Source organism: Branchiostoma floridae, chromosome 6, assembly GCF_000003815.2.
Source record: "Branchiostoma floridae strain S238N-H82 chromosome 6, Bfl_VNyyK, whole genome shotgun sequence".
Classification (NCBI taxonomy): Eukaryota; Metazoa; Chordata; class Leptocardii; order Amphioxiformes; family Branchiostomatidae; genus Branchiostoma; species Branchiostoma floridae.
The window spans coordinates 8,779,560-8,805,205 of NC_049984.1; the positions used below are offsets into that span (position 1 = coordinate 8,779,560).

Genomic DNA, 25,646 nt, shown 5'->3' on the forward strand with positions numbered 1-25,646 from the left:
ATACTACCAGTGTATACCAACATAATCAAGTGTCAAAATATGGGCTACATGAAATATCATGCAATGAAGTGTAAAACTGTAGCCAATTCTTGTATAACATACAGACCAAATGGTGTGTAGGGATCAATAGTATAAACTTATTATTACTCTTAATAAGTGCAATCAGAAACGTATATTATGCAGATTTTTTGTCAAAGTCTGGTGCTGACTTATTTGGTTCTCATATTTGCTGTACTATATAAACAAGAATAGGGCATTTTATATATAGGGCATTTACCAAGATATGAACATACCATCAATTTCTGAATGTCTTATGTGTGAACAAGTCAAAGCCTTTATCCTAACTGTTTGCAATATGTTTTCCAAAACACTCTTCTTTTCTGAAATAAACGACAGAATAGGAAAGCCAAAGAAAAAAGTGAGCTGTGCCTATCAATGCAATGCAACACAGAAACCTTTGATAAGTGTGCAAGGGCCATGATATCATCTGTATATATTTGGGAAAAATCAATATATGTCATGGTGCATATGAAGCTGCAATAGATCGATCCTGACTGTCCTCACACTTAGTATTTCAACCAATGAAAACATTGCAATTTGTGGTTCAGTCATTGGCTGCATGTCCATCAAATATTTGCATCTTTATGTTTTATATGTTACTGTACACACGTATATCTTTACAGAGGTGGGTGAGGTTATTGGATTGGTCTTTTGTAGATTAAGTGCAATGTTAGATCTTATATGAAATATTTTTCGTTCGTAATATCCTCTCATTTTTGATAATGAAGCAATTTTGTGTTTTTTGTAAGTTTTCCTCTGAAAAGAAATTACTTTTGATTAAGAAAAAATGTCTTTCTTTAGGTAAACTTGATATACAGTATTATGCATATGGTCTCAACATCAAAATCACAAACAAATCAGGAATTACAGTAATATGAAGTATTAATCAGGGTTTACATTCTCAGATCTGACATATCTAAGCATGAAACAACTGTGTGTTTGGTACTTACACTGTGCCCACCGATTGCATATTGTTTCTCTATTTTTTCTAGTTAAAGAAGGTTGTATGCTATCTCTCTCTATCACTCTGTATGTGTTATATTGATGTGTATATGATATTTATAGGAATCAGATGTGCTTTAGGCAATGTGCAATGATTTCTTAACCTGGCCTAGCATAGATTATGTATAGGCAGTTTCAAATTACTCTCCAAGCAGAGGGTAAGCTCCGGTTCGTTTTTGACTTTTTTGTCTGGCTTTCTGTTTTGTCAGGACCTGGTCTTTTTTTTGTTCATATAGCTAGCAAAGAAATCCTGACGAAATAGAAAGTGAGATGAAAATGTCTTAAGCACATAAAAACAGCTGAAGCCTAACCTCTGTTTGGAGAGTACTAGTATTTTCTAATTGAGCTGCTATCATTTAATTTATTTGTGAAGAAAGCATTTTACGAATACTTGAAAAATAGTGTTTTGTTTATGCCATGTTCTTCTTCTTCTTCTTTTGTACTGCTCAGCCCCCTTGACGGGGATTAATGATTAATGACTAATGTTCTTTAAGATACATGTGCAATTATGGTGAAAAATGTAAACATGTCATAGTCTGTGCCTTTATTACAAATACATTGTACTGGTCAGCTGAACTGCATGAATTTCACTATGTATGTGATGCTGTTATAGTGTCAAGGTCACTGCAGAGATATATAAAATTTTCTACAAATTTCAGTCTCTGTTGACTTGGTCATATTTGTGTTTGGATCTTTCACAACAATTATTAAGGCATATAGAATAAGCAAAGAACATGGTTAAAACCTATAGACTGGGTATCTGTCCTTGATATCCGCAAAGGATACCTGAAATGCACAAGACAGCTGTGTTTCCAATAAAAGTTCTTACTGTAGTTTGTTTTGCATAACTGGTAAACTGCTATTAGGCATATCACATCAGTGGTATCAAATAATCAGATATGAACAGTTGAGAAGGCATTGTTATATTTTACACTGACACATCATATCATTATGTCTCATTGTTTTCTCCAATGTCACTTTATTACAAAAGTGAACCTACAGCTACCAGTATCATCAGTGATTGATATGGTTACAATATTCATGAAAAGTCACAAGTGGCATCTTGATGAGAATGAAAAAGACTTGCTCACTATTAATCAGCAAGATTTGCTCATTAATCTAAGTTTTCTTACCAGAGTCAGCATTTTGGCTTTGTGGATAAAATTAGTGTGAATACATACTGGTAACAACAGATTGTGACTCCAGTGAGGTAGCTCCATAAAGACTTGGATACTGGCTTATATTCAACTATTTCAAAAGTACAGTGATATCTTGTGTACAATCACAGAGAAGTTGAACAAAATAAAACAGATTCATTGTTTTCAACTGAAGAAGTAGGCAGAGTGTAAGGCTATTTGATGGATGTCACCTTCCATAATTTCTACCCAAGCTAAATTTACGAAATAATTAGAATATCTAACATTATGTTTGTATAATCATATTAAGGACCTGGGTGGAGCACTTTTGAATCACTACATACATGCAAGTCGATATGTTCTGTGCAGTGCTGGTAGCATGCAACAGCCCTCATTCAGATGAGAATCACATACAGACCTACCATGGATCCGGAGTTCAAGACACAACATATCTAGAGCACCATACAATCTAGAGCAATACTCCTCCAACATTCACTAGTTTCAAATAGGTTTAACTGATTTCTAGTGTGATGGATAGAGTTGGTCCTGCCTGATCAACAGGTAGCATATTTGACTACTCTTAAAAAATTTCCAAAACTTGGTCCACAGTTCTACAATCTACAAAGATGTTGACACAAAATTTTCCTGAGCAACAACATTATCAAAGCCAAAATAGATACAGTATTTGGTGTGGATTCTGAGCTATACAGAAATAACTTTTACGTGATGCAATGCAGGGCTGTCTCCAGAACCCATTCCTCTGACCAAAAATTTCATCCTATCCGTCAAAAAAATTGATCAAGGACTTTGTGACTTGAAAATATATCCTATTTCTGTAGCCTTAAAATGACAGATTCAACAAAACTGAACAACACAAATTAAAATTCAAATCAAAATTTGCCTTTTCCTTTGCAATAGTATATTTTGTTCAGTCCCATCTAGCTGTTTCGGTAGTAGGGTATATTTCTATAGGGAGGGGTTCCTAATACCTTAATCAAGGCACTATCTCAAACACAGGGCCCCCATTCTACATACCTTTCAAAAGCTGGTTACAGCCCCAACTAAGAGAATAGGATTCCTTCCCAGGATTGAACCAGGTTCTCCCATAGCCTGGAGTTCAGCCTTGTTCACTTTGGTCTGCTTCTAAAAGGTTGCTACAAAGTGAACAAAGCTAGGTCTCCCAACCACCAACTAATCGGGACCAGGATATCTCAACTGTGATTGGTTGAGCTACAAGGACATCCAATACCATACATCATCTGCGATAGATAAACTCCACCCCCCCCCCTACAACAAGTGGGACGGACCAAAATTTGAAGCTGGAGACAGCCCTGATGTGACGTTAGTCCAATATAGTCATGCCCATGTCTTTTTGTACATATCCGACTAGAGCATCCAGCAGCATTCTCCTCATCATGGCATCTCCTCTCACCAAAGCCTGCAGGGTGACCAGGTCATCTGCAGTGATTCCCTCCAGGATGGACCAGACTGCGTTATACAGCTGAAGCTGCTGGGTATGGTCCATCTCCAGGATGATGGTGGCCACAGATTTGAACCTGCCAGCTGAGGACCAGGCAGCCAAGGCTCCTCCCACCGCTCCACCTGTTCAGTAAGGGTAAAGACATCCATTAGATAAAAGTTGCACAGCCCCCTGTTTTGCATAACAATATTACTGCTTTTAAGCATAACACACCAGTTTTGTACAGGAAGCACAGGCTGGAACTGTAAGGTTTGATCCCCTCACACTGGGAAGAATCCCCACTCTTTTCGATAAGAGCCAAAGGATATTTTACATGCTCCTCAAACATGGGACATCCGGCTTTACCTATCATCTGAGAGGACATCCGTAAACCAAAGTCATACCCCGTAGGCACTCATTTATACCTGACTTGAAGAGAAGACATAGGTGTTAAGTGCCTTTCCAAAGGCACAACATTAGGGCCTGCACTGGGGATTTGAACTCAGAACCTTTAGCTTCCAAGTCAACACCAACACTTCACAAGACCACCTAATGCCTTAGTCTAAGGAATGCATCAAGCTACAGTTTCCATGGTCATATCTGAACTTGACTCAAATAAGTCTGTAAAACTACTAAAAGACTCTTCCTAGACAAATTTTTGAGTAGGATATTTACTGTTTGGTATCCTCCCATCAGAAGAAAGAATGAGGAATCTCCACACTCACCTACAGCCAGACCAGGTGGACCTCCCAGAAGACCCCCAGCAGCTGCAACCATCCCTGTCAGAAGTCCTCCCTTCAGCGACTCTTTGACTGCGACTCGTAGATTCTCCTCCTGAGCCAGTGTACTGAGCAGGTGCATCACATGATCAAGTCTGATGGGCATCCTTCTCTGTTAGAAATATTGGCAGCACACCTGGTGGTTAGGGGAGCAATCTCTAGTGTCTATAAAGTTTGAGTAGCTTCTGGGGGTGGGGGAGTCCAGTTGATTTAGTTGACTGTCATAAACCTGGAGAAATTCAAAAAGGAATAGAAGCTAGGGTAAGTTGCTTTCCATTCTGTGCAACTGTAAGCTGAACATGAGGGTTTGCATACATTTTTCCATGAGGCGTTAGCAAAGTGTCCAATTGTGTCAGCATTAGACTGCCTACTTTTCAAAACCAGACACCCAATAAGAGCAATTGAAAATCTGATAAAATTTTTCCCAAAACCTTTTGCAAGTCCTCCTGAATTTATCACTTTATTAAGCATTGTCAGTCATCCGTAATTTTACCTTTAAACATTTACATGATCCCCTATGCAGACTATCAAACATGAAACTGCCTGCAAGACCTCTGTGTAGGCCTGGGCTGTTATGGGCTTATGGCAGTTCTACTTGTAACAATATAGAGCTGACCTACATATACTACTAACACGTCAGTCTACACCTTTTATAGTACCAGTTGACTCATCATCACAACATAGCAATGTCAATCACTGGTACAGTAGGGTTTGAGATTCATCGTTAGTTGAACCAAGGAGGTTGGTTGAACATGCAATAATGTATCTCCCCAAACTAGATATTGATGGTGATTCAACTTCTTTTTTTAACCTCATTGATATCATGACCTGGAATTCTACCAGTATGAATGACTATGATACCATCATCATACCATCAACCTTCATGTATCACATCAATCAAGGACATATAAGATATAACTGTGTCATTCATACCTAACTTTCTTACATCATGGTAAAAGGTATGTAAAATGAAGATGCAAGTATACAAAAGTAACGGGTTCCGCACTGGTGTTCCAGTGCTGAATCAATGGGTCGAATCGGCCTCAGCACTGGTTTTCCAGTGCTGAAGAAACGTCAGCACTGGTTTTCCAGTGCTGAACGGCCTTGTTGCAGTGCTGAAGCTCCCTCAGCACTGGAATTCCAGTGCTGAACTTTTCCGAGCACTGGTTTTCCAGTGCTGAACTTTTCCGAGCACTGGTTTTCCAGTGCTGAACTTTTCCGAGCACTGGTTTTCCAGTGCTGAACTTTTCCGAGCACTGGTTTTCCAGTGCTGAACTTTTCCGAGCACTGGTTTTCCAGTGCTGAACTGCCGTCAGCACTCGGGTACCAGTGCTGAACTCGCGGCGGAGAGGCGGCGAGCCAGTTCAAAGGTCATTCAGCACTGGTTACCCAGTGCTGAAACCGCCGTCAGCACTGGAACCGAGTGCTGATATACAAAAGTAACGGGTTCCGCACTGGATTTTCCAGTGCTCGGGAACTTTTCAGCACTGGAAGACCAGTGCTGAAAAAACTTCAGCTCTGGGCTTCCAGTGCTGACGATTATAAAGCACTGGAACGTTCCAGTGCTGAACGTAATATTCATTCGTAGCATGCCGTCCGTACGGCTGAGTTATTTCCTTTCGACTTGTTACCTTGTTTGTGTGCTATGAATGTGGTCCCCTGCCGAAGAAGGTGTGATAATAACTAAGTACATTTATGAATTGATTGGTATAATTCAAGCTGTAGTAGCCCGTTATGTAGTGTCATGGCAATGTGGATAAAACACTTATCGTGGTATCAGGGAATTATAACTTCCCTGCAGAAAAGGATTATCTTTGCAGACTGAATTGTTATTCGTGTCGAACAGACGGCGGTGTATCTCTAGGAAAAGACAGTCCCCTATTTTTCAATCAATTGAATAAAGAAAGAGATACAGTTCAGGCGCAACTTGTACCATTACGTGACAAAAGTTTGGAACAAATAATATAACGTCATTTGCTTGGTAAGTTGCTCTTGTTTTATTATGTCCGAAGGCATAGCGGCGCCGATAAAAAGGCAATACGACAAGCTTCAAACCTTTATGTTTCAACTGACAGTTGTAGTCTGACATTTCCACGCATCTTCGTATTTCACGAAATAATTTGTTGATTTGGAATGTTTACCGCGGTGCCATTTATGTCCTTTTAACTTTTTTGTCTTTTATACTTTTTTTCTGATGTACTACGCAGAAATCTTAGTTAGATTAGAGATTTTGACCGTATAATACAGCTGTCGATTTACATTTTGTACCAGAATGTACCCTAGCTATGTATCAATCGCTACCCATTGATGTACTACGTATATATTTCTGCTAGTGATTGGACCCAAATTTTGTAGAGAACTGTATCAATTTACCGTTGCCGTTTTGTCCCGACTTTATTACGTTTTTAGTAGTTCTTTTCACCAACTTCATCAGGCTCCCTTTATACATTTTTCAAACAATTGAATAATTGTATAGGGAAAGAAGAGATATAGTTTAGGCACATTACGTGAAAAAAAGTTTGGTACAAATAATATAACGTCACTTGAAGTTGCTCTTGTTGTTTTATTGTGTGCGTGCGTGTGTTCGGCAGTGTGTGTGTGTGTGTGTTTGGCAGTTTCTTTGGTAGGCTCAGTCGTCCGTGCAGCTCACGGTTTATAGTCGACACTACAAGTGCGGTCCCTCTTGTTGTAACTAAATTGGGACCTTCCAATGACCTTTGGCCAAGAAAATAAAACGTTAGATGATGGCGTTACATGTTTACGGCTCGAGCTGCGGTAGATATCTATGTATATAACGTTACCACAGTTGTTTTGACAAGTTCCTAACGTGATTGAAGACGTTTTAGACAGGTTATTTTCGTTATAATTGTAAACAGCAGCTCATGCCGCCTTGAGTCGTGTCGCTAGAGTCGGGGCTTCAGCACTCGGTTTCCAGTGCGGAATATTTGTCAGCACTGGATTTCCAGAGCTGAAACGTCCTCAGCACTGGATTTCCAGAGCTGAAACGTCCTCAGCACTGGATTTCCAGTGCTGAAACGTCGTCAGCACTGGATTACCAGTGCTGAAACGTCCTCAGCACTGGATTTCCAGTGCTGACAGGAGGACATTCAGTGCTGAAGCTGCCTCAGCACTGGATTTCCAGTGCTGACGGCGGCTCAGCACTGGACTTCCAGTGCTGACGACCACTTCAGCACTGGTGTTCCAGTGCTGACAGAGGAGACCGTTACTTTTGTATATTTGCAATGAAGATCCCCAATTCAGAAGAGGTAACATAAAAAACAAAACATTGCCAGCATAAACAAGCATAACTTCGGTAGCACAGCAAAATCATGATCATACGGTCGACATACCGCTCGTCCGGCAACCTTTCTCTCTAGCTTCTAAACAGACACTGTCGTCTTTAACTGTGTTTCGTGCGTCTTTCCTAGCAAAATACTGTCCAGCAAGAGTGACCAGGTAACCATCAAAAGCTCTGGGATTTTTCTGATGCATACATACCCGTACTCGGACCTTTGTACGGGTACGGGGGAAGTCCCGCGCAATGTGTACTGCAAATGGACGATCACTTCCGGGTGATACTTCCGGGTTTGGTAGGACCATGCCATTATCAAAGTAGGGGTGAAAACACAAGTACCTTTAATTTCTCTTCTTCCACTATCTTTTGTCCCGTTGATGATGATGATATCCTTATCTATTTCTAAGCTCCTCGTGCCATTTGTGATGACTTACTATATAACGTTAGAGTTGAAAACACTAGTATCAAATATATACATCTCCTGTACTGCATTATGAAATCAAAACAGCCAATTGATTACATGTAACTATATGATTACAATTAAGAAAGTACATCAACGTATTCAGTGCTTCTGCTCCAACACCTTGGCTCCAACATTAAAAAGGAAAGGCGCTGTCTTTACATATCATGGGGAAGGAGCCTTGGCCTTTGCGCTCCGTGGCTTGGGTCCTTGGGGGTGATTAATGACACCTTAGCTGGATTGGCCCTAAAGGTTAAGGTCACATTCTGGGTTCATTTCTGGTTCGCCGACGACTGGTACCAGATATATGTCATTTCAAAGGCCACATTTTGGTTCCACTCCGGAGATGACAGAAAATGGAAAAATGTCATGACACTAGTCCAGTTATTACCTGTAGAAGCAACACTGTCACCGTAACTGTCACTTATGTTTTTAATAGTCACACTAGTTATCATGCACTTCTTGAAAAGACTTAGTGATTGTGGTATCACGTTTTGTCGCTTCAGTCCTTGTCACAATGTTTATGGCCTCTATCCTAATCTCCAAGCAGATCCTACGGTGTCATAAGATAGTATCAAACTGATTCAAAGCTGGCCAGAAAGTCAGACGGGCTCCGGTAGCTAGCATACACAGCCCTAGGCTTCACTCCTCTTCACTCCTTCACGGCTTTTGATACATCTTATGATTCTCTTATGCTACCGTAGGATCTGCTTGGAGACTAAACTATCGTAGCCAAGGCATATTGTTTTGTTTTTTTTACCCATCTAATCATTTCAAAACATCCACTGTCGCTTTTTTTTTTGCAATGTCGCACAGTTTTACCCCCTCCCTTGCGATCCATCTTGGTTTGTCCAAGGAGGTTATGCTTCTCCTTCTTGCATCATCGCTTCGAAGCCGGGCTGGGAGCAAACATAGTAAGCCAATCACATCAGCTGCTGCTTGCATGCACATTTGACCTACTTAGGGGGGAACCACAAATCCCTGACCATACTATATGATAGGTTTGACATGCGGGCTACCTCCAGAGTAGATTGGCAATGGTGTATTATTTTGATGTCCCGTTTTCAACCAGGTTAAAACCCTATTTGGAAGTTTGATAGCCTGCTCTAGAGTAGACCCAGCTCTCCAACCTCTAGTATCAAGTATAGTACAAGTGTGGCTTCGTCAGGTGATATTTCCCTTGAGATGATTTGGCTGGGGGCCGTAACGTTAGATTCTTTGCGCGTGTTGTCCTGGCCTCGATGTAACAAAACTAAACATTACATTTGTAACCCGTCCAACCTGGTCTGTCAGAACTATGGAGTAGGGACGGGAATATTTTGTAATAGCAGCAGCTGATCATGCAATGATCACATGTTCAGCGGCCTGCTGCCTAAAGACATTGACAGGTCTTTTTCCGATACTCTCCTCTGATTGGTCAGTCCAAAGCATAGGCTCCGCCCACATGAATCCATATATGGTTTGTGACGTCACTAGCAATCAGCTGATTCTGCAAGCCACAACAAAACTACTGACAGGACGTCAATAGAGCTGCTGCGAAAAATTTCCCCGTGAATTAACCGCCCAAACGTCGTTGAATTTCATCTGTACACCTTCATATCTACCTCACGCCAATCTCAAACAGCTGCTCTGCCTTCCCAAGAATCTGTTGGTGACACTGTGAAGAGGAATATTACGTTTTTCAGGTGAGTTCTTTCTCGAGATTCGCAAACCTTTCAACCGGCACCTGAATGTCGGGTGGAATATTCCGTTGGTTGGCGGCGCCCCAAAAATCGTTAAAAATTTTCTGGTTAGTCTCCCATATGCGGTGTAAGACGTATTAGATAGTACCACTTCATTGAGGTCGATTGTGTCGGGTCAGATTCACGAGAAACCAAACCGGCAACCAAGCACAACCAAGCAAAATTTGGTTTGTTTTTATGTTTTGGTCGTTTTGGCATTTTGCCCTATTTAGTGACGTTGGCGATATGGCATTACCTTGGAAAGGCCCTGGCCTCCCGAGGTGCCAGAAAATATATCTGGTTTAACGTTAACCTCTGATCGCTTTAGTAGAAGCAGACTAGTTCCTTAGGCTAACGTTTGTTTTTAAAAAATGGAATCAGCCAGCCTTTGCGTACGTGTTTTTGAGGGGAAACGGCACAAATTTTGCCGGTTGGTTCGTTGTTTACATCCGCCGGGGTTCGATGTTTTTCCCAGGTTAGTGACCGCCCGCTGCCAGAACTTTGACCTTCAGCGCCCCGTTGATATGTTACCCTTGAAATATGGACAGCCGTGTTACTAAAATATTACTGTATATACATCGCCAGTTCCAGTCCGTTAAAACTGGGTGTGGGCGTTCCGCGCCTTTTTTGGGGCGCACTACTAAACAGGACGGTTAAAAACATCACGCAACCATTTATTTCTAAGAATTATGCAGTATCGTAGTACAAGGAATGAGTGATGTTAACTCCTAAAACTATAGGGCTGTTGTGTGAGCGGATAAGTTGATATATCAAGGTTGCTTCTTGTCCGAGTACGTTGCTACCCCACTGAAGATGTTGCCCAATCGTTTGTTGTGAAACCCTAGAGCGGTAGGACATTCTTATGCAAATGACCAGATGATGCAAGGGTTTTGTCAAACATCAACAGCGTTCAGCGTCAGGTCAAAAGCCTAGCAACCACTTGCAATCTTGGAGTTGTATCCCAAGCTCTTCTGTGACGTTGCTTTATTCGATTGTTATGAGTGCATTATGATCTGGGCGTCTAAAATGGTTCTGTAGGTAATCTTCTGTCAAATCAAACTTAAGTCTCCTGGGAACAGGTTGTTGAACTGCATGAGAAAATCTCTTGAAAACGTTGCACATAAAATTTAACTCCTAAACAAAAAACATTTAATCTTATTTGCATGGTCACGTACGTAAGTTTTCACAGCCAATTTTATTATTATTATTTTTTGGTGTCTACCCTTTCCCTAGATTTGGAACCACCAGTATATTTGACTAGGCCAAACTGCCCTCAAGGGCGTGTTTTGCATTCTATTAGGATTCCCCCCCTGAGTAGTGACAGGTCCACAGACACAGGTCTGGACTTGCTGCTATGCAAGGTGTGCAGAGTACAAACTGGGCTTTCTATAGCATTCAGTTTTAAATAAACAGAATTTCCACCCAGCTGGACCTGCCTACGCCCTGCTTGTTGCTGCAGTCTGAGGCCCTTTTGTAATCTTGACAGCTGACACTCAGCATACTGAGCCTGATATAGCCCCTGAAGCGGGTCAGCATACTGCAGGTAAACAGTGATAGCCAGTGCCTGTGGCACCCAGCAACTCTCTGTCAATCACCACAAGCCCCGCCCACGGAGAACCACCAGCCCAAAATAGAACTGGTACTGTAAAAGGTGTAATGTTTGCAAAGGTTTTATGTTCATGTTTTTTGCTGTGACCTCTTGACTGTGACCTTAAAACAGTACAGGATTCCTTGTTTCCATTATGTGAATGTAGTGCTCCTGTTGTTTCAAATGCAAAACACTCCATTTTCTCCCAACTGCTGTAAAGTTAGAGCTTTTTACAGTGCCACATCTCTCGAAGTAGCAGTTGGATGGGCAGAGCATTAAATTCTTCTAACATGTACAATGTTGACACATTGTAGCTGGTCATGTATGTTAAGATTAAGAAGTAAACAACTTTTTGCCCCATATTTTTTGCGAGCTACAGGGTTAGGTAACTGTACCCTATATTTAAAAGTTTGGGTGGGTCACCTCAATTGAAATTTGGCCTTGGGGGTTTACATGACAAGTAAGTGGAAAATTGAAGTGATAACTTTTCCCTCCACCTCTACCAGCTGTTCTAACATTATGCACAGTAAAACTGAGTCTTTGTTGACTATTTTCACTCAACCACAAAACTGATTTCAAGACTTGGGAACAGGGATTGAGAGAAGTCATTGAAGTAAAGGGAAGAAAGCAAGAGATGAAAATTAAGATTTTTCAATAATCTCATTATCATGTTTAAATCAGATGAGATGAAAAAATATGTGTCAGTGTGGATATTTTTTTTTCAGGAAAACATTTGGCTGTATGTGATAATGGTGATTTGTTCCATGGATGAAATACTGTCATAATGGTCACCTGACTTTCCATCGGTCCATTAACACAGCTGAGCTGCTGTAACAGTACTTTTTACTGTAAATTCGGTTATTTTTGTAGGGACATAATTTTGTGTTAAGACTGGTTTGGAAAGGAAGTTTTCTGCAGCAGTAGTGGTACATTGCAAATGCATATTTTTGGTGTCATGAATGCCCGGCGGAGAGGTCACCACGAAAATAAAACCACCGCAAACATTTCGAGATTTACAGTATTACCTTTGCTACAATGTAATTGTTTTTTTATAATCATAGAAATTAGCAGCAGGTTAGAATTCCTTTCTCCTTTTAAGTCACAGTTCTGTTGCGCTTCTGTTGATGTAATCGCAGTTAGTGTAATGGTATGAAACTGAAAATTTTATGTTGTTCTGCTCAATTTTGTGGGGCTCAATCTTGTTTATATATCATAGGGTTTTGCATTAGCAAATTGTGTATCATATATCAACGTATGAATAATGACTCTGTGTTTGCGTGCAGAAACAGACAATGCTGTAATGGAGGGTGTGGTCCCAGGTGTTTATTTGACTGCCCAATGAAGCGTCACAGATGGAGAATTCAATGGGAATATAGATAGGCTGCTTTTTTGGTTGAATTGTATATCTGTCATTCGTATTAAACCAGGACTACAGTCTGTAGCACACATGTAGAGTGAAAATACTCTATAGAAAATAAAACCTTAATCTTTTTATTTTCAATCAAAACCAAAGGGGGTCTGGTGTTACCATTGTATTAAACGATGAAGGGTGGATTATACAAAATCATCATACAAGAAGTTACCAATTGAATCAACATTTCATGATGAAAATAATAAGCACACGACTGTAAACAAAATCCGTCATGCTTCGTTGCAAAATGCAGGGGTTTGTACTTGTAACAGATGGTCTAGGACTTCCATTGTTGTTTTACAGCACTGGTAATGAGTATTCTTGTTCCCAAGAGCTATTCGTGACACAGCTTAGGTAAAAAAAAAGACTAAATTGTTAAATTTTGTCCTGAAGAAAACTGCTGCTCAAACCTCAGAATTTTGATTTTCTTAAGGTTTGCATAGGTCGGTATCATTCATAAAGTTGGTCATGGTCTGCTCAATACATTTATGAGATTATCATACTATTCGTCCTCTGAGATTTGTGCTAGACCATCATTGACATGCAGCTGCCCAGTGACTCCCTGGAAGGCCATGCAACTTTAATAACTTGTTTAACAGGTGGTTATAATGGTAGAAGGGCAATGCCAGAATATTTAGAGAGCTGGGTTTGTGGGGGGATCATTTATATGTCCTCACTCTGTTCAGCATGCCTGATCTGTCATAAGAAATGAGATTTGATTATGAACCAAAAAAGGGTTAACCGTTAAGAAAAGAATGGTAGATATGTGGATAGTGAACATTTCAAATATTTTAGGTGTGGCCCCAACAATTGATGAATAATGGTATGCAAGCCAACTACAACTATTTATAAATCACCTGGCCCAGGCCTCAATATACAAAATTTTTCCATTCACCAGATCTCATATAATCTGTATGTAGTAGGCTTGAGAAGGTTTGTTACCAAGAATCCATTCCAATTATAGCTGTACTAAAAGTAAAACAGTTCAAGGCCTGATGAGCCCACTGAGCTAACACTCTGCCAGAGCATGCAATATTTAAAGCCATCCCCAAGGATACATTTCCCTGAAGGTTTAGGATGATATTTCAACAGCCATATTTGTTCAAGCCTGGGCCAATCAGGGGGTGATGTACATTTGACTTGCCTTGACCAGGTGTTACATCAGCCAGATCTTTACATGTATTGACTGGGAGTGGCATAATAAGGTATTCTGTGTATGTTGTGCAATCACATGCAATCACTCCTGGACTAGGTCTTTTGTTAGCCACAGTTTATCATAGACAACTATCAGATGCAAAAACTGCAGGTAAAAATTGCATTTGGTTTGAAGTTTGCTGCAGGTCCAGCTGAAGAATATCAGTGAGAGCACTTCCAGAAAAGTGTTATATTTTGTTACTGACGTCATTTGCTTTATAATTCACTTCCAGGCAATATCATGCAGAATCTCTTGTAGCGTGAACAAAATTTAAAGCATTTGTTCATTGATTGTGTATGAAGTCTATTGTGTTTACTAGTATTTGGATTGGTGTGTGTCCGTAGTTATTTGAATGCACTGTCAGTGGAGTGACAGAAAGTGAGTGAGAAGATGACTGCCTTGGCCAGACTTGCTGGACTGTCAGGAAGGACAGGTCAAAAGTGGTAGAATGAGTCATTCACCAGACTTGTTACTGTTGGGATCTTGCACAAGTTACAGTCTTGTTTAACTAGGGAGTAATTATTACTTGTAATTCATTACTAATTGTTTGTAAACATTATATTTCAAACTGTTCCTGTTTCTCTTCTCCAGGTTCTGATATTCTGCATTGTGTGAGTTAAGAACAAGTTAGCTGTGCCAAGATGTTCAGCGCTGTGACAAACCTACTGTTCGGTGCTAGTGAGGAGGTCGGTGCCTGCGACCTGAGGACCTCTACACTAGATGATGACTGGGTGCTAGTTGAACTACCTGGTTAGTATTGTCTTACAAGTTTCATAGGTATTAAAGAGACTGGTTCTTTTAGTTTAATGGAGCCATTTGGTGTAAAGAGGGGTTGGGGTATTTGTTTGCACTTGAAAAACTGATGTGTGAAAATCTGCATTTTCATAACATTGAATTCAGCTGATCCAAGGGATTGAACAGTTTTTTTACTGTTTTGAGTTTCAAATTAAGCTTTACACACAAAAAATTGTTGTGCGTGAAGATATGCAAATTCAAGTATTCCCTGGGGACCATAAAATGTAATATTTTTCAAACAAAAATACAAACACAAAATGTATCAGGTAACAGATGGAAAATATGCATCAAAATAGTAGAAATGACATCTGATACAATGAAAAAAAAGAGTTGTTAGTCAGTTATTGGGACTTACAGTTACCAAAATCTACAACATATTTATCTGACTCCCACAAAACACATTACAGCATCCCCTTGGTCTATTAAAATTGGTTTCACCAAATGGAAAATATTGCTGGTTGATGAAATGTATCAAATGAAATGAGTTCACGACTAGATGAAAATAAAACATTCATAATTCATTCATTTGTTGGTTATGATTGTGTCCAACAAGCTGTGGTAATGATTGTAGCATGTTGACTGGTGATGAAATAAGACTACATTAATTTTGTAATAGGGTTGTTACTGTGTTTAATTGACCCCAAGGTGTTATCACACCAAATTGGAAGGGTTCGATTGTAGAACAGCATGAGGAAAGGCATTCATATTCATGCCGTTACTTGTACTTCAGTACACAAGTATTTCCATAACAGACCTCCAAGCTGATGATGATTGAATTGTATGCTTGGGTAGCACATGCATGATTTACAGACTATGGTGGCATAATCATCATTAGGCCTAGGAAAACTAATGTTGTGTTTTGAGTGACAGTACATGTGCTGATGCATTTGGGAGTTTGCTGGATCACTTTGACTAATTTTTTTTCTTCAAAAATCCGTACTTGCCAACCCTGTTTCTTTCATGACCCTAATACCAATGCATCAGCACATGTACTTAAGTTTAGAGGATCTATTCAAATGTATCATCATCATCTGGGCGTGCTGGTTGCATGGATGGCCATTCAAATATATCAAATTTTTTAATTGCTACAGAAGTGAGGAGAACATGTTGGAAAATGATTCAACAGTGTTTTCATCACTCACATGTCAGAACAGAAATTTTATCTGTGGATAATAGAATGATCCCATAGCCTTGCCCATCTTTGTCAAAACAAATAGTAAAGATACAAAAATGCAAATATTTGAAGCACATGCAGCAACTCTCTCCTTGGTCAACATATAATCGACATCCTCTCATTGGTTGAACTACTAATTGTGATGGGCATTCAGGATTGGTGTATTGAGTTGTTTGTAGTGCAAAGTTTGTTCTAATGTAATAACACTTCAAATCTCCCATCTTCTCTGCTGCAGCGGGTATGAATATACAACAAATGGAGAAGGAGACGGAGGCCCTGACTCAATCCAGGCCTGGCGACCGTCCGTCGACTTCCTCCTCCCCGGTTCCCATTCCTGAAAACCATCCTGTGGAAGAGAGTTGGTTTGTCACCCCGCCTCCATGCTTCACCGCTGGTGGTCAATCCCCCGTTGCCATGGAAACCAACCCCATGGAGAACTTGCTCATAGAGCACCCGAGCATGTCGGTCTACGTCCAACAACGGTCGTCCCGCAATAGCTCGGGGGAAACGACGGAATCTAGTGACTCTAGCGGGCAGCATCAACAGCAAAGAAGAGATGTGGTGCACAGGCCGCCGCAGAGGGCGGCCGCCATCGCGGCCAGGGTAGGGATCGTAGAGCAGGCCAAGATGAAACGGCACGCTCAACGGGTCCAGGAGCGCCACGAGAAGAAGGCGAACAGCAAGACCAACCTGCAGCGTGCCAACCTGACCAGCTGCCGTCCCATCCGGGCTTCCCGCCACAACCGCAACCGGGGGCTGATGTGCAAGCAGCCACAGGGCCGCGTCAACAAGGGCAGGTGCTAAAGTCAGTGCCTTGGGCTCTGCTGAAGCCACCATCGGCTGTCTTTTCAGTTTGAGCCTGTTTATCAAGAGTGTGATCGACTTCGGCCCAGACCCAGTGTAGCCTAGTATTTGTTTTCATCTATCATAAACCATCCTTCACAATTTTAAACTGTTATAGTTTCCCCAAAGTTTAATAGTGACGACTGTTGATGACATATGTTGAGGAAAAGCAGTGCATCAGTTTGGCAGTTGTGTGTAACAGTTTGTGTGATGCATGATGACTAAGCAGACTTATCATAAGCAAGATACAAACAAACGATCCTAAAAAAACAGTGTGTGCATAATTGTTCCGTTATATCAACAAAATTCGGGCTCTCAGGGAAAATGAAAATAACTTTGAACATCTCATTATTTTTCTCAATTTTTGTTGCCCTGTGTTAAGGGTGGAAATGACACTTTATGTTACTTAACCGTTATGTATAGTCATGTATGTATGTACTCAGAAACCCTGTATGATATCTAGTGTGTAGTTTGGGATTGTACAGTATTGTTTGTGACAAATTTCAACCACAATGACTTTTACCACGAATGCCCTCAGCAAAACAACAACTCAGATCACAAGGGCTTTGGTGACACTAGAACGTATTTGTACGGTACATAATTCACTTGTTGGACCAATTGCACATATGGTAGTAGCTGTAATATATTCAGGGTGTGAATTCTACTTCCACCTCATTCAATATTGAAAATTGTAAAAAAAAATTCTATGGTTACATCTCTGGTAGATGGTACAAAAGTTGTGACGTGTGGGTAGACATATTTAACCATAGCTATGCAAAGGTATATATATCTGGTCTATTTATGATGGCGTGAATGAGCTTATTGTTAACCCCTAGGTGTGTTAACCCTTGATACATCCAGTGTTCTTACTGCATTATTATTAAGTGGAATTGAATGTTTGGGTGCAGGCAGGGTGTGTATGTGTTTTATGAGCAACAAACTTTTTCCCCAAGTTGCAAGCTGAAGTTATGAAAGAAGATAAGCCTTTCCAATAAAAAGATGACATGGTGCTATGTTAAAACAAGTCTCCTGGCAGCTGATTTGAGAATTTGTGGACTTGTAAAAGGTGGGAAACATTGGAAACATTACCTGCAAATCTCAGTTATGTACAATGTACATCAGTAGGGAAAAGCAGTACGATCTTTGCACAAGTGTTGTTTCCAGTGTTCCCTTGCCTGACAAATGTTGAAAATGGCAGCCTGACCATAGCCACACTTCCATTGCCAACTTGACATTGCTTTCAGAAAAGCATTGTCTGCTCGAACTGATGATGGTAGCTTGGCTGTGGTCATATTGTCACCATAGTTGGGGGTATATGTTATCACTGGGCTGAAAATGTACACTTACAAATTAAAGTTAACTCTATGGTCATTTGTGCAACCTCACATGAAGCCTGAGCGATGTACTCTGGTAAAACAAATAAAACGAAACGAAACTGTTGGGATAAAACTCAACAGATAAAACTACTAGCACAAGGATGATACCATTGCATATCCTTGATAAAGGTTTGTCTGATTGACATCCTCTTTGTTGGACCTAATCTCTGTGACCCAGTGCTCACATCTGCCTCAGATAAGTCATGCTTCCTATAAGCAAGTCACTTATGACTGAAAGATGTCTCCTAAACCCCTTAATACCCCCCTAAATTTTGACTTGCACTCAAATAATTAAAAAAAAGCTTTGCCAGCTCTAAAAAAAAATCATTATCTAGCTTAAGGGGAATATGCTGTAAAGAAAATTGACTTGAAAAAGGACATCTGAAAGTCAAATGCTGACAGCTTAACTACACTTACCTTTTAGAGAATCTCTATAGTCTATAACTAACTGCTGTAAATGCTGTTACTCTCGCAGCAGTTTGATTGGAGGTGATTTTTCAGTAGGAAGGAAAACACGGTCTTCATAGTGCTTGAAATTTACAGCAGTCATACAAGAGAGACGTACTTGCAGTGGAAAGGTAAAAAAAGGAAAATAAAACCACTGCGAAAGTTTCAAAGATTTACAGCAGATATTCTCTATAATAACCCTCTTTCTACATCATTTTGGATTAAGTTAACTCTAATGATAAAGCTGTGATGTCAACCCTCAGCTGACAACAGTGGGTAATCTGAAGATCATGTCACTTTTCTGAGTGCATATTACTCTAGACTTGCATCTCTACATGTGACAGAAATGCATTGTCCTTTGTACATATATTGTACATGTTACCAACATAACCTAAAGTTAGTAGATGTCTAGGCTTCTAATTGATGTAGACTACAGTGTTCTCACTGTTCAGAAAGTTGAGGATTGTGTAACATTTAGGTATAAGAGATGAGGCAGAATAACTCCTAAGGAGTACGTAAGAAATGGTGAGGTGAAGAGTTGGTGGATGTGGAGAGTGGGAAAGATGTATTTCGTGGAATGGACTTTGATTTTGAATAATGGCGAAGGAAAAGGTCTGAATTGGAATATGTAACTGTACTGAAGTAATCAATAATAGAAGGTATTGAACTTAAAATGATATGATCAAATATGATAGGAGTGATGTAGCAGCAATAACGGTACTCTTGTCTTGAACCCTAGTGTTGGTGCAGAAGAAAATTACATTTTTAGAACAGACAAGGTAACATTGTGTCCCAGTGTGACATATTTTGCTGCCTGTAGCAAAATAGTACATTTTACTTTGAAGAATCTGTTGTAACTTGGTTGAATGAAAATGAGGACTTCTGTTTCTCTTCATATTCTTCTTGTGACTCTTCCTTTATTTATTATCTATTACCAGGTGCTTTAGAAGGCATTGCTACACAAATATTTCCTTCTAATAGTAATAGCATACTGCTGATGGCATGCTTAGTCTGATAGTAAGGCCACACTTTAATCATATGAATAGCATCCATGCACACATCAATTTTTATGCGTTTCCAAAAAGGCTTGCAACCACACTGTTAATCAACCAACAAAGCTGCAAAATGAGGAAATACAAGCTGTAATTTGCAAAGAAGTATTCTAAACAAACTCTTTTATTGCCGAGACAAGGCAACATGACAGAACAAATATTTTTGATATTATTGTTTAGTATTCCATTCTGTGCACTTTTAAGGTGCCAAGACGAGGTTAACAATACATGTCATGTACATGTACAAACATCTGACCATTTCCAAAATTATATCCAGTTGCTAGAGTAGCTTTTTGGTGCATGTCATGTGAATGTATACCCTTGCTATGATGAAATAAATTTCTTGGTAAAATATTTTGGGATAACAGTGATACAAAATATGATATATTCATTTACTAGTATTTACACATTCTTTCTGGCTTTGATATCTAATACAAGGGGGGGACTAATAGCATTTTATAAAATGGGTGAATAAATTGAATCTGAAATGGATGTACAAATTGACTCCCCTCTAAGTATTAGTCTGATATAGCATTCTTGCTCTTCAAATTATATTGATCACTTTCATGATTTTTTAAGATTAAAATTGGTCACAGTGGTTGATCCCCAAAGTCAAACAAAGTTTCATCAACTGGCATCATGTTACTTCCACTTAGCATATCAATCTTCTGAGCCCCCTTTTTCACTAGATAGCAATCTCTGAGCAACAAAAATTGGATTTGTGGGACCCTTGGTTTTATAATTGGAATATGACGCACATAGTATGATTTTAAAAACACAGAAAATTTTGGAAAAATTGTCCTCTGTCCTCTATAAAATTTGTTGATTTGATTAATCACACTTCTAGTGGCTTTTCCTCTGGTCAGTAAGGCACAATCAGCCCCAGACAGCCAGAGATTGTGTAACACAGGCTATCCACAGAACTGTCACCTGAGTTTCTGTCTCAGAGTTGACAACCTGTCCATGAACATGTTCACTCTGTCCAGGTCCACCTCATTCTGCCAAAGCCCATTTTTCTTGAAGTAGGACCCGACAATCAGTCCGTTGGCCCTGAGATATGTCGGAAGGTTTTCTGTGCTGACTCCAGACCCCACCAACACTGGAATGTCTACAGCCTGATGAACCTCTGTGGAGTGTACATGGACAAAAACAGTAGTACGAGTACTGAGTAATTTCAGGTCATTACTGTGACATGACTTGACACCTGGTCAATCTTTCCTTCTTAAGTTCTACCAAGCATCTCAAGAGGGTGATCACTGAGGGTCTCCATGGGGGGGATCCTGGCAAGTGTGAATTTAAAAATATAGGTAGCTTGCTGTGCCCTTATTACTTGCAACTTTGAATCGCCTGGTTGATGGTTAGTGAGTAAGTCTGATGGTACAGCAATGGCACTCATATGTTAGAAGAAATACAGTAACATGGAAAGACATGGAAAAGTAGATAAGCAGACAGGTGAAGTAATGGGTACTACATACAGGAAAATTAGTATTACTGAGTGCAGCAGAGTTCTCATCAGCTTAGCAAACTACAACAGGCTCTAACTTATTCCAGTCAGGGGCAGTCAGTTTTACCCTAAGCCACATCAAGTAGATTTTATGGATGGCATCAGCATGCACATTTGATATTTGCCTGATTAAAAAAAATAACTTAATTTTGTTCCCTATAGAGATTATCAACAAAAGAAAATATGAGACATTAGAAAACATGTCTTGTGGTAGCCTTGTTGTACCCAAAGAAGTGACACTAGTGAGGGTTTTTTTGCTGATGTCGTTTATGATCCTTGCATTAGATTTGGAGTCTGCAAGGTCATCCATAAAAGTTACTTGCTGCGGCCTAACATGTTATGTTGGTCTGATGTATCAAAAATAAAACAACAGAGTAGAAGCACCTTTGAGCTCCTTACTGTCCACTGGTCTGCCCGTCTCGGTGCCTGTAACTATGACGCCATCCGACAGGAAGAACTCTGCTGCACGTGCTGTGTCAGCAATGCTCACATCTGCAGTGATGGCATGGGAGCTACAGAATGAACAAGAATGATTAGTGTGATTCTCTCAATGGCTGTTGGCACATTCTGTTCACAAAAAAAGTAGTAATACCAAACAAAGTTTAAACACCTTCAAACACAAAATAACTATCATCAGGTGATACTGGTCTTATCTTATCAGACACCATGGGTGGTTCTATCTGAAAAAAAAAAAAAGAATCACAATGCCAACTACACATTTTAGATCAACCGTTTGAACTGTTAACAGAGTTTGAAATAAAATTTGTTCTACTACTAGGTATTCTGTTTTTTTGGTTTCACCCATAGATGTCAGATCAAAAAATATATTTTCCTTGTCAGTGATTAAGCAAAAGAAAAGGCTAGGGACAGCAGGGTTTTGCTACGGGTCTGTTGGGTAACTGGAAACAACATTTTTCACCTGACCTCCCTCCCCTCCCATCCCTCTACAGCCTGATGAAGAGTAACACCTGCCCACCTGTGTTTCTTCTTGATGTCAGTAAAGACCATGATGCTGTCTGCACCAATCCGTGTCCTGTATCGCAGCAGGTCACCAGCACAGCTGTTCAACAGCCCCTCGTCTGCTACATGGGAGAACACAAACCCTTCCACACGCACGAAGTCCAGACCTGCATGGAACATACCCTGATTAAATCTCGCTTATAGCAGCCCGTCCAACATCTGTGGGGAGGAGCCAGTTACAGCCCCTGACAGCAGAGTTTGTGTTACACAGACTACATGGAACACAATGGACAGCTTGTCTACCTAGCACTGCAAGGTCAAAGCAAGTAAACTTAATGAATGACAGCATGTGCATTGATTTTCTTGATTTTGAAATAAAAAACAAATTTCACTGATTTTTGCTCTTGCATGAGATTTAGCATCTGCACGGGATGTAATCCCTAATATTTTTGGAACTGCAACTGTTGACATTGTAAATTTTAGCCAAATAAATGCATTTTACACTAAGTCTTACAGATATCGCAACAAAGGATCAATGACTAGTGCTCGCATCATTGATGACAACATAACAAGGGTGGCCAATAATCTCATAATAGCCTCTTTTTCTTCTACTCATAGCAGTCAATGAAACAGATGGATTTGGGAAAAAGGGATTAACACAGAATCGGACAAGGCTTAAAAGATTACGGCATGATGAACACAAGAGCATTATACAAGTTAATAAATTACTTCTTTGTTATTCATAGTTATCCACGCATGGTAATCACTATAATTATACTTTGGCTAGGTAGGTGGTTTCCTTGGTGAGGTATTCTAGTATTCAATGTGTCCAAAATTTCCTGTTGAGCTAATAAAAAGGGTCTGCATGGGGGAATCATGACAATGCTCAACAGTAAATTCAGGAGGGTCGCCAATAATCAAAAGTAAATTGACCTGTTTTTGCATTCTGGCTTTGGGACTGAATTCATTGCATTGTTCCATCATATCCATGGAGTGTCTGGCAAAACGATGCTGCAGTACCACTGGATTCTCCATCTATTATTAAACTTGAGGGCAATTTTAATTAGCATTCAACTACACAGTGCAAAACAATTTGTCAATAATGCTCAAAGATGAATTCAGGATAACAAGTAACGTGTCATATAGAAACTTCAACATTTATTAAGCAACAACACATAACGTTGCAATACAGTGGGCTATGATCAACATTGAATTGAAATACCGTTAGTTTCCTAGTCTCAAGGAAAAAGACATGCAGTCCCTCTATAAAACTAGTGATTGTTACCTGTAGCCAGAGCTACAGCCAGTGCCTGTTTGTTAGCTGCTGATAGAACCTGCACACCGCACGGTAGACGAGGACACACGCGACGGACCTCTCTGCACACTGCTGTCATCGCAGCCGTTACCTCATGGCCAACATCACCACCCAACAAGTATGGCACATCGTGCATGTTTTCAACCATCACAGCATCCTGACAAAACAACACAGATACAAAACATCCAAGGATCTCACTGTCAACACTGTGATTGTGAAAGCGACTTACTGAAAGGTCTGTTAGTAACAACAGAAAATGTGACCAACGTTGTGTGTAATATAATGTTACAACTTACATATTACACTGACAGAAGTGCATGTGAGTGCCTAATACTTATTCACATTTCACACAATAATGTACTCTGTTACAATTGATGATGGATACCTAACATGTTTTGATTCAAAATTGACATGAACATCGTTTTATATATTCTGATGATCATGTCTTTTACCAATCCTGCTCTCTTGTATATCTCTGCCTCTTTACAGGCCTTGTCGATCAGCTGGCCAACAGTTTCACTGCTTCTTGGTGTCCCTATATGGATAAACAATATGGATAAACAGTAAGAAACATTATGTCATACCTGGGCCGCAAAAACGTTTGATACAGGTGTTCCGGACGGTGTGATAACTTTCTGTATCACACAGGTTCTAAGTTGTATCACACAGGCTTCCTTCGAGTAAATCGAACTATATCGAATGGACCGAATATGGCACGATTGAAAATTCAAATACAGAATTCGGCCGTTAGAATTGCTGTGGTTACAATCTTTTGTTCGAGGAGACAACATTTTCTCAACTTCTGATGCATTGCGCATTGCGCATTGAAACACGTGCTGATGATGGTGGGTAGGTATGACATAAATAAAATACAACACGGTGTATTCTGCATCACCCTTGGTCCCAGCCCTCCCGCGGGTCGGATCACCCTTCGGCCTTCGGGCAATCCTTTACGCGGTTTGGCATGCACATCGGGTGATACGGAATACACCGTGTTGTATTCTATATTGACGAAGTTGCTGAGCTGTGAGATGATGGCAAACAAGCCAGCCCTCATTCATTGACAGTAAATTCTTTGTGAAGTGTACAGTCAAACCAGTACTAGCGAACACCTTTGCATAGCGACCACCTGGCCATTGCGGCCACTTTTTGTCAGTCCCTTGAATTGTCTTTCCCGACGTCGGTCCCATTGACCTAAGCATTAAGAAATAGTCTATAGTGGCCACCTGTCCAACGCGGCCACGGCCACACGATTTCGGTCCCGTAGATACAAAAACACTGCCTATAAATTTACGACCATACAGCTGCCATATGTCACCCTGCGCCGGGTTTAGAATCGTATTTGGCGAGCATTTGGAGTTCCCAACATGATAATTTAGGGTCATTTGGGCAGTAGCGGAAGGTATGCGTGCCTTGAACGTTAGAGCGCTGGTGACAAATAATCATTCAGGTATAAAGGTAAATTCATTGTTAAGCATTGTTGGCCCTCCCAAATTTACTAGGATCCCCCTAGGTTGTATGAAAAGTAGTATGTATGTATGCCCCCCACCCTCCCCCATTCTCATCAACAAGACCCACCAGGAGGTTGCATTAGTCTCTCTTACAATGTTACATTAACCTGTGGATAAAACGTTTCCCCGATTTCCACAACCCAGGTAAGCCACACAAATTTCACTTTTATATGGCAGTGAATATTTTCTAGTATACCTGGTAGTGCCCCGACATGGACCATGCCGACAGCGGCCGCCTGCAGCCGCCCAAACACCTTCTGAAACCGCTGCATCTTCCCTGACTGTATGGTCCAAGATGATGACAAAAACACACCCGGCCAACCTCAGGTCGTAACGTGGACAACAACTGGCACCAAGAGGAGGGATTCGCAAATGAAGCGTTTAAAAGTCCCTAGACACACCCCCAACAGCTGCCATTTTCCTTCTCCCTCCAACTTTGTCGTCATGTGACCACCACGTCTTGACCAATGGTCACTTCGATTTCCTTCGTTGCCTCCTTCTCACATTCCCTCCTTCCCGCGGACGGACTAGTACACTTTGAGTGAAGGGAGGGGGAACAAATA

General features: G+C 40.5%; 3 protein-coding genes across 6 annotated transcripts; 1 reads left to right on the top strand and 2 right to left on the bottom strand.

Annotated features, from left to right (window-relative positions):
- Positions 1 to 788: 788 nt before the first annotated feature.
- LOC118418548 (protein C19orf12 homolog) lies at positions 789 to 8,089 on the bottom strand. 2 transcript variants are annotated; one of them, XM_035824542.1, is made up of 3 exons: positions 7,787 to 8,089; positions 4,383 to 4,665; positions 789 to 3,800 (listed from the first exon to the last, which is right to left on the bottom strand). In XM_035824542.1, exons 2-3 carry the CDS (start codon positions 4,540 to 4,542, stop codon positions 3,541 to 3,543), a joined length of 420 nt encoding a protein of 139 aa, XP_035680435.1. In that variant the 5' UTR covers positions 4,543 to 4,665; positions 7,787 to 8,089; the 3' UTR covers positions 789 to 3,540. The 2 variants fall into 2 exon arrangements, with proteins under 2 accessions (XP_035680435.1, XP_035680434.1); XM_035824541.1 differs by having other exon boundaries at positions 4,383 to 4,669; positions 7,784 to 8,089.
- A 1,573-nt stretch (positions 8,090 to 9,662) lies between these two features.
- On the top strand, positions 9,663 to 17,939 carry LOC118418532 (tumor protein p53-inducible nuclear protein 1-like). Of its 3 annotated transcripts, none has more exons than XM_035824515.1 (3): positions 9,663 to 9,876; positions 14,698 to 14,856; positions 16,311 to 17,939. In XM_035824515.1, exons 2-3 carry the CDS (start codon positions 14,748 to 14,750, stop codon positions 16,877 to 16,879), a joined length of 678 nt encoding a protein of 225 aa, XP_035680408.1. In that variant the 5' UTR covers positions 9,663 to 9,876; positions 14,698 to 14,747; the 3' UTR covers positions 16,880 to 17,939. The 3 variants fall into 3 exon arrangements, with proteins under 3 accessions (XP_035680408.1, XP_035680410.1, XP_035680409.1); XM_035824517.1 differs by lacking the exon at positions 9,663 to 9,876 and adding an exon at positions 9,972 to 10,100; XM_035824516.1 differs by lacking the exon at positions 9,663 to 9,876 and adding an exon at positions 14,056 to 14,217.
- Positions 17,940 to 19,648: 1,709 nt separating this feature from the next.
- Positions 19,649 to 25,370, bottom strand: LOC118418525 (uncharacterized protein F13E9.13, mitochondrial-like). The gene is made up of 6 exons (XM_035824507.1): positions 25,280 to 25,370; positions 24,025 to 24,107; positions 23,543 to 23,729; positions 22,274 to 22,424; positions 21,682 to 21,809; positions 19,649 to 20,919 (listed from the first exon to the last, which is right to left on the bottom strand). Exons 1-6 carry the CDS (start codon positions 25,353 to 25,355, stop codon positions 20,720 to 20,722), a joined length of 825 nt encoding a protein of 274 aa, XP_035680400.1. The 5' UTR covers positions 25,356 to 25,370; the 3' UTR covers positions 19,649 to 20,719.
- Between the last annotated feature and the right edge of the window lie 276 nt (positions 25,371 to 25,646).

What these genes read in the sequence shown, in the direction of transcription:
- LOC118418548 (XM_035824542.1), bottom strand. Translation starts at nt 4,542, where the DNA reads ATGCCCATCAGACTTGATCATGTGATGCACCTGCTCAGTACACTGGCT. An exon ending in TCCACCTGGTCTGGCTGTAG is followed by an intron (nt 3,801 to 4,382) that starts GTGAGTGTGGAG and finishes CTTACTGAACAG; the next exon opens with GTGGAGCGGTGGGAGGAGCC.
- LOC118418532 (XM_035824515.1), top strand. Translation starts at nt 14,748, where the DNA reads ATGTTCAGCGCTGTGACAAACCTACTGTTCGGTGCTAGTGAGGAGGTC. An exon ending in GGTGCTAGTTGAACTACCTG is followed by an intron (nt 14,857 to 16,310) that starts GTTAGTATTGTC and finishes TCTCTGCTGCAG; the next exon opens with CGGGTATGAATATACAACAA.
- LOC118418525 (XM_035824507.1), bottom strand. Translation starts at nt 25,355, where the DNA reads ATGCAGCGGTTTCAGAAGGTGTTTGGGCGGCTGCAGGCGGCCGCTGTC. An exon ending in CCATGTCGGGGCACTACCAG is followed by an intron (nt 24,108 to 25,279) that starts GTATACTAGAAA and finishes TTATCCATATAG; the next exon opens with GGACACCAAGAAGCAGTGAA. An exon ending in GACATCAAGAAGAAACACAG is followed by an intron (nt 21,810 to 22,273) that starts GTGGGCAGGTGT and finishes TTCATTCTGTAG; the next exon opens with CTCCCATGCCATCACTGCAG.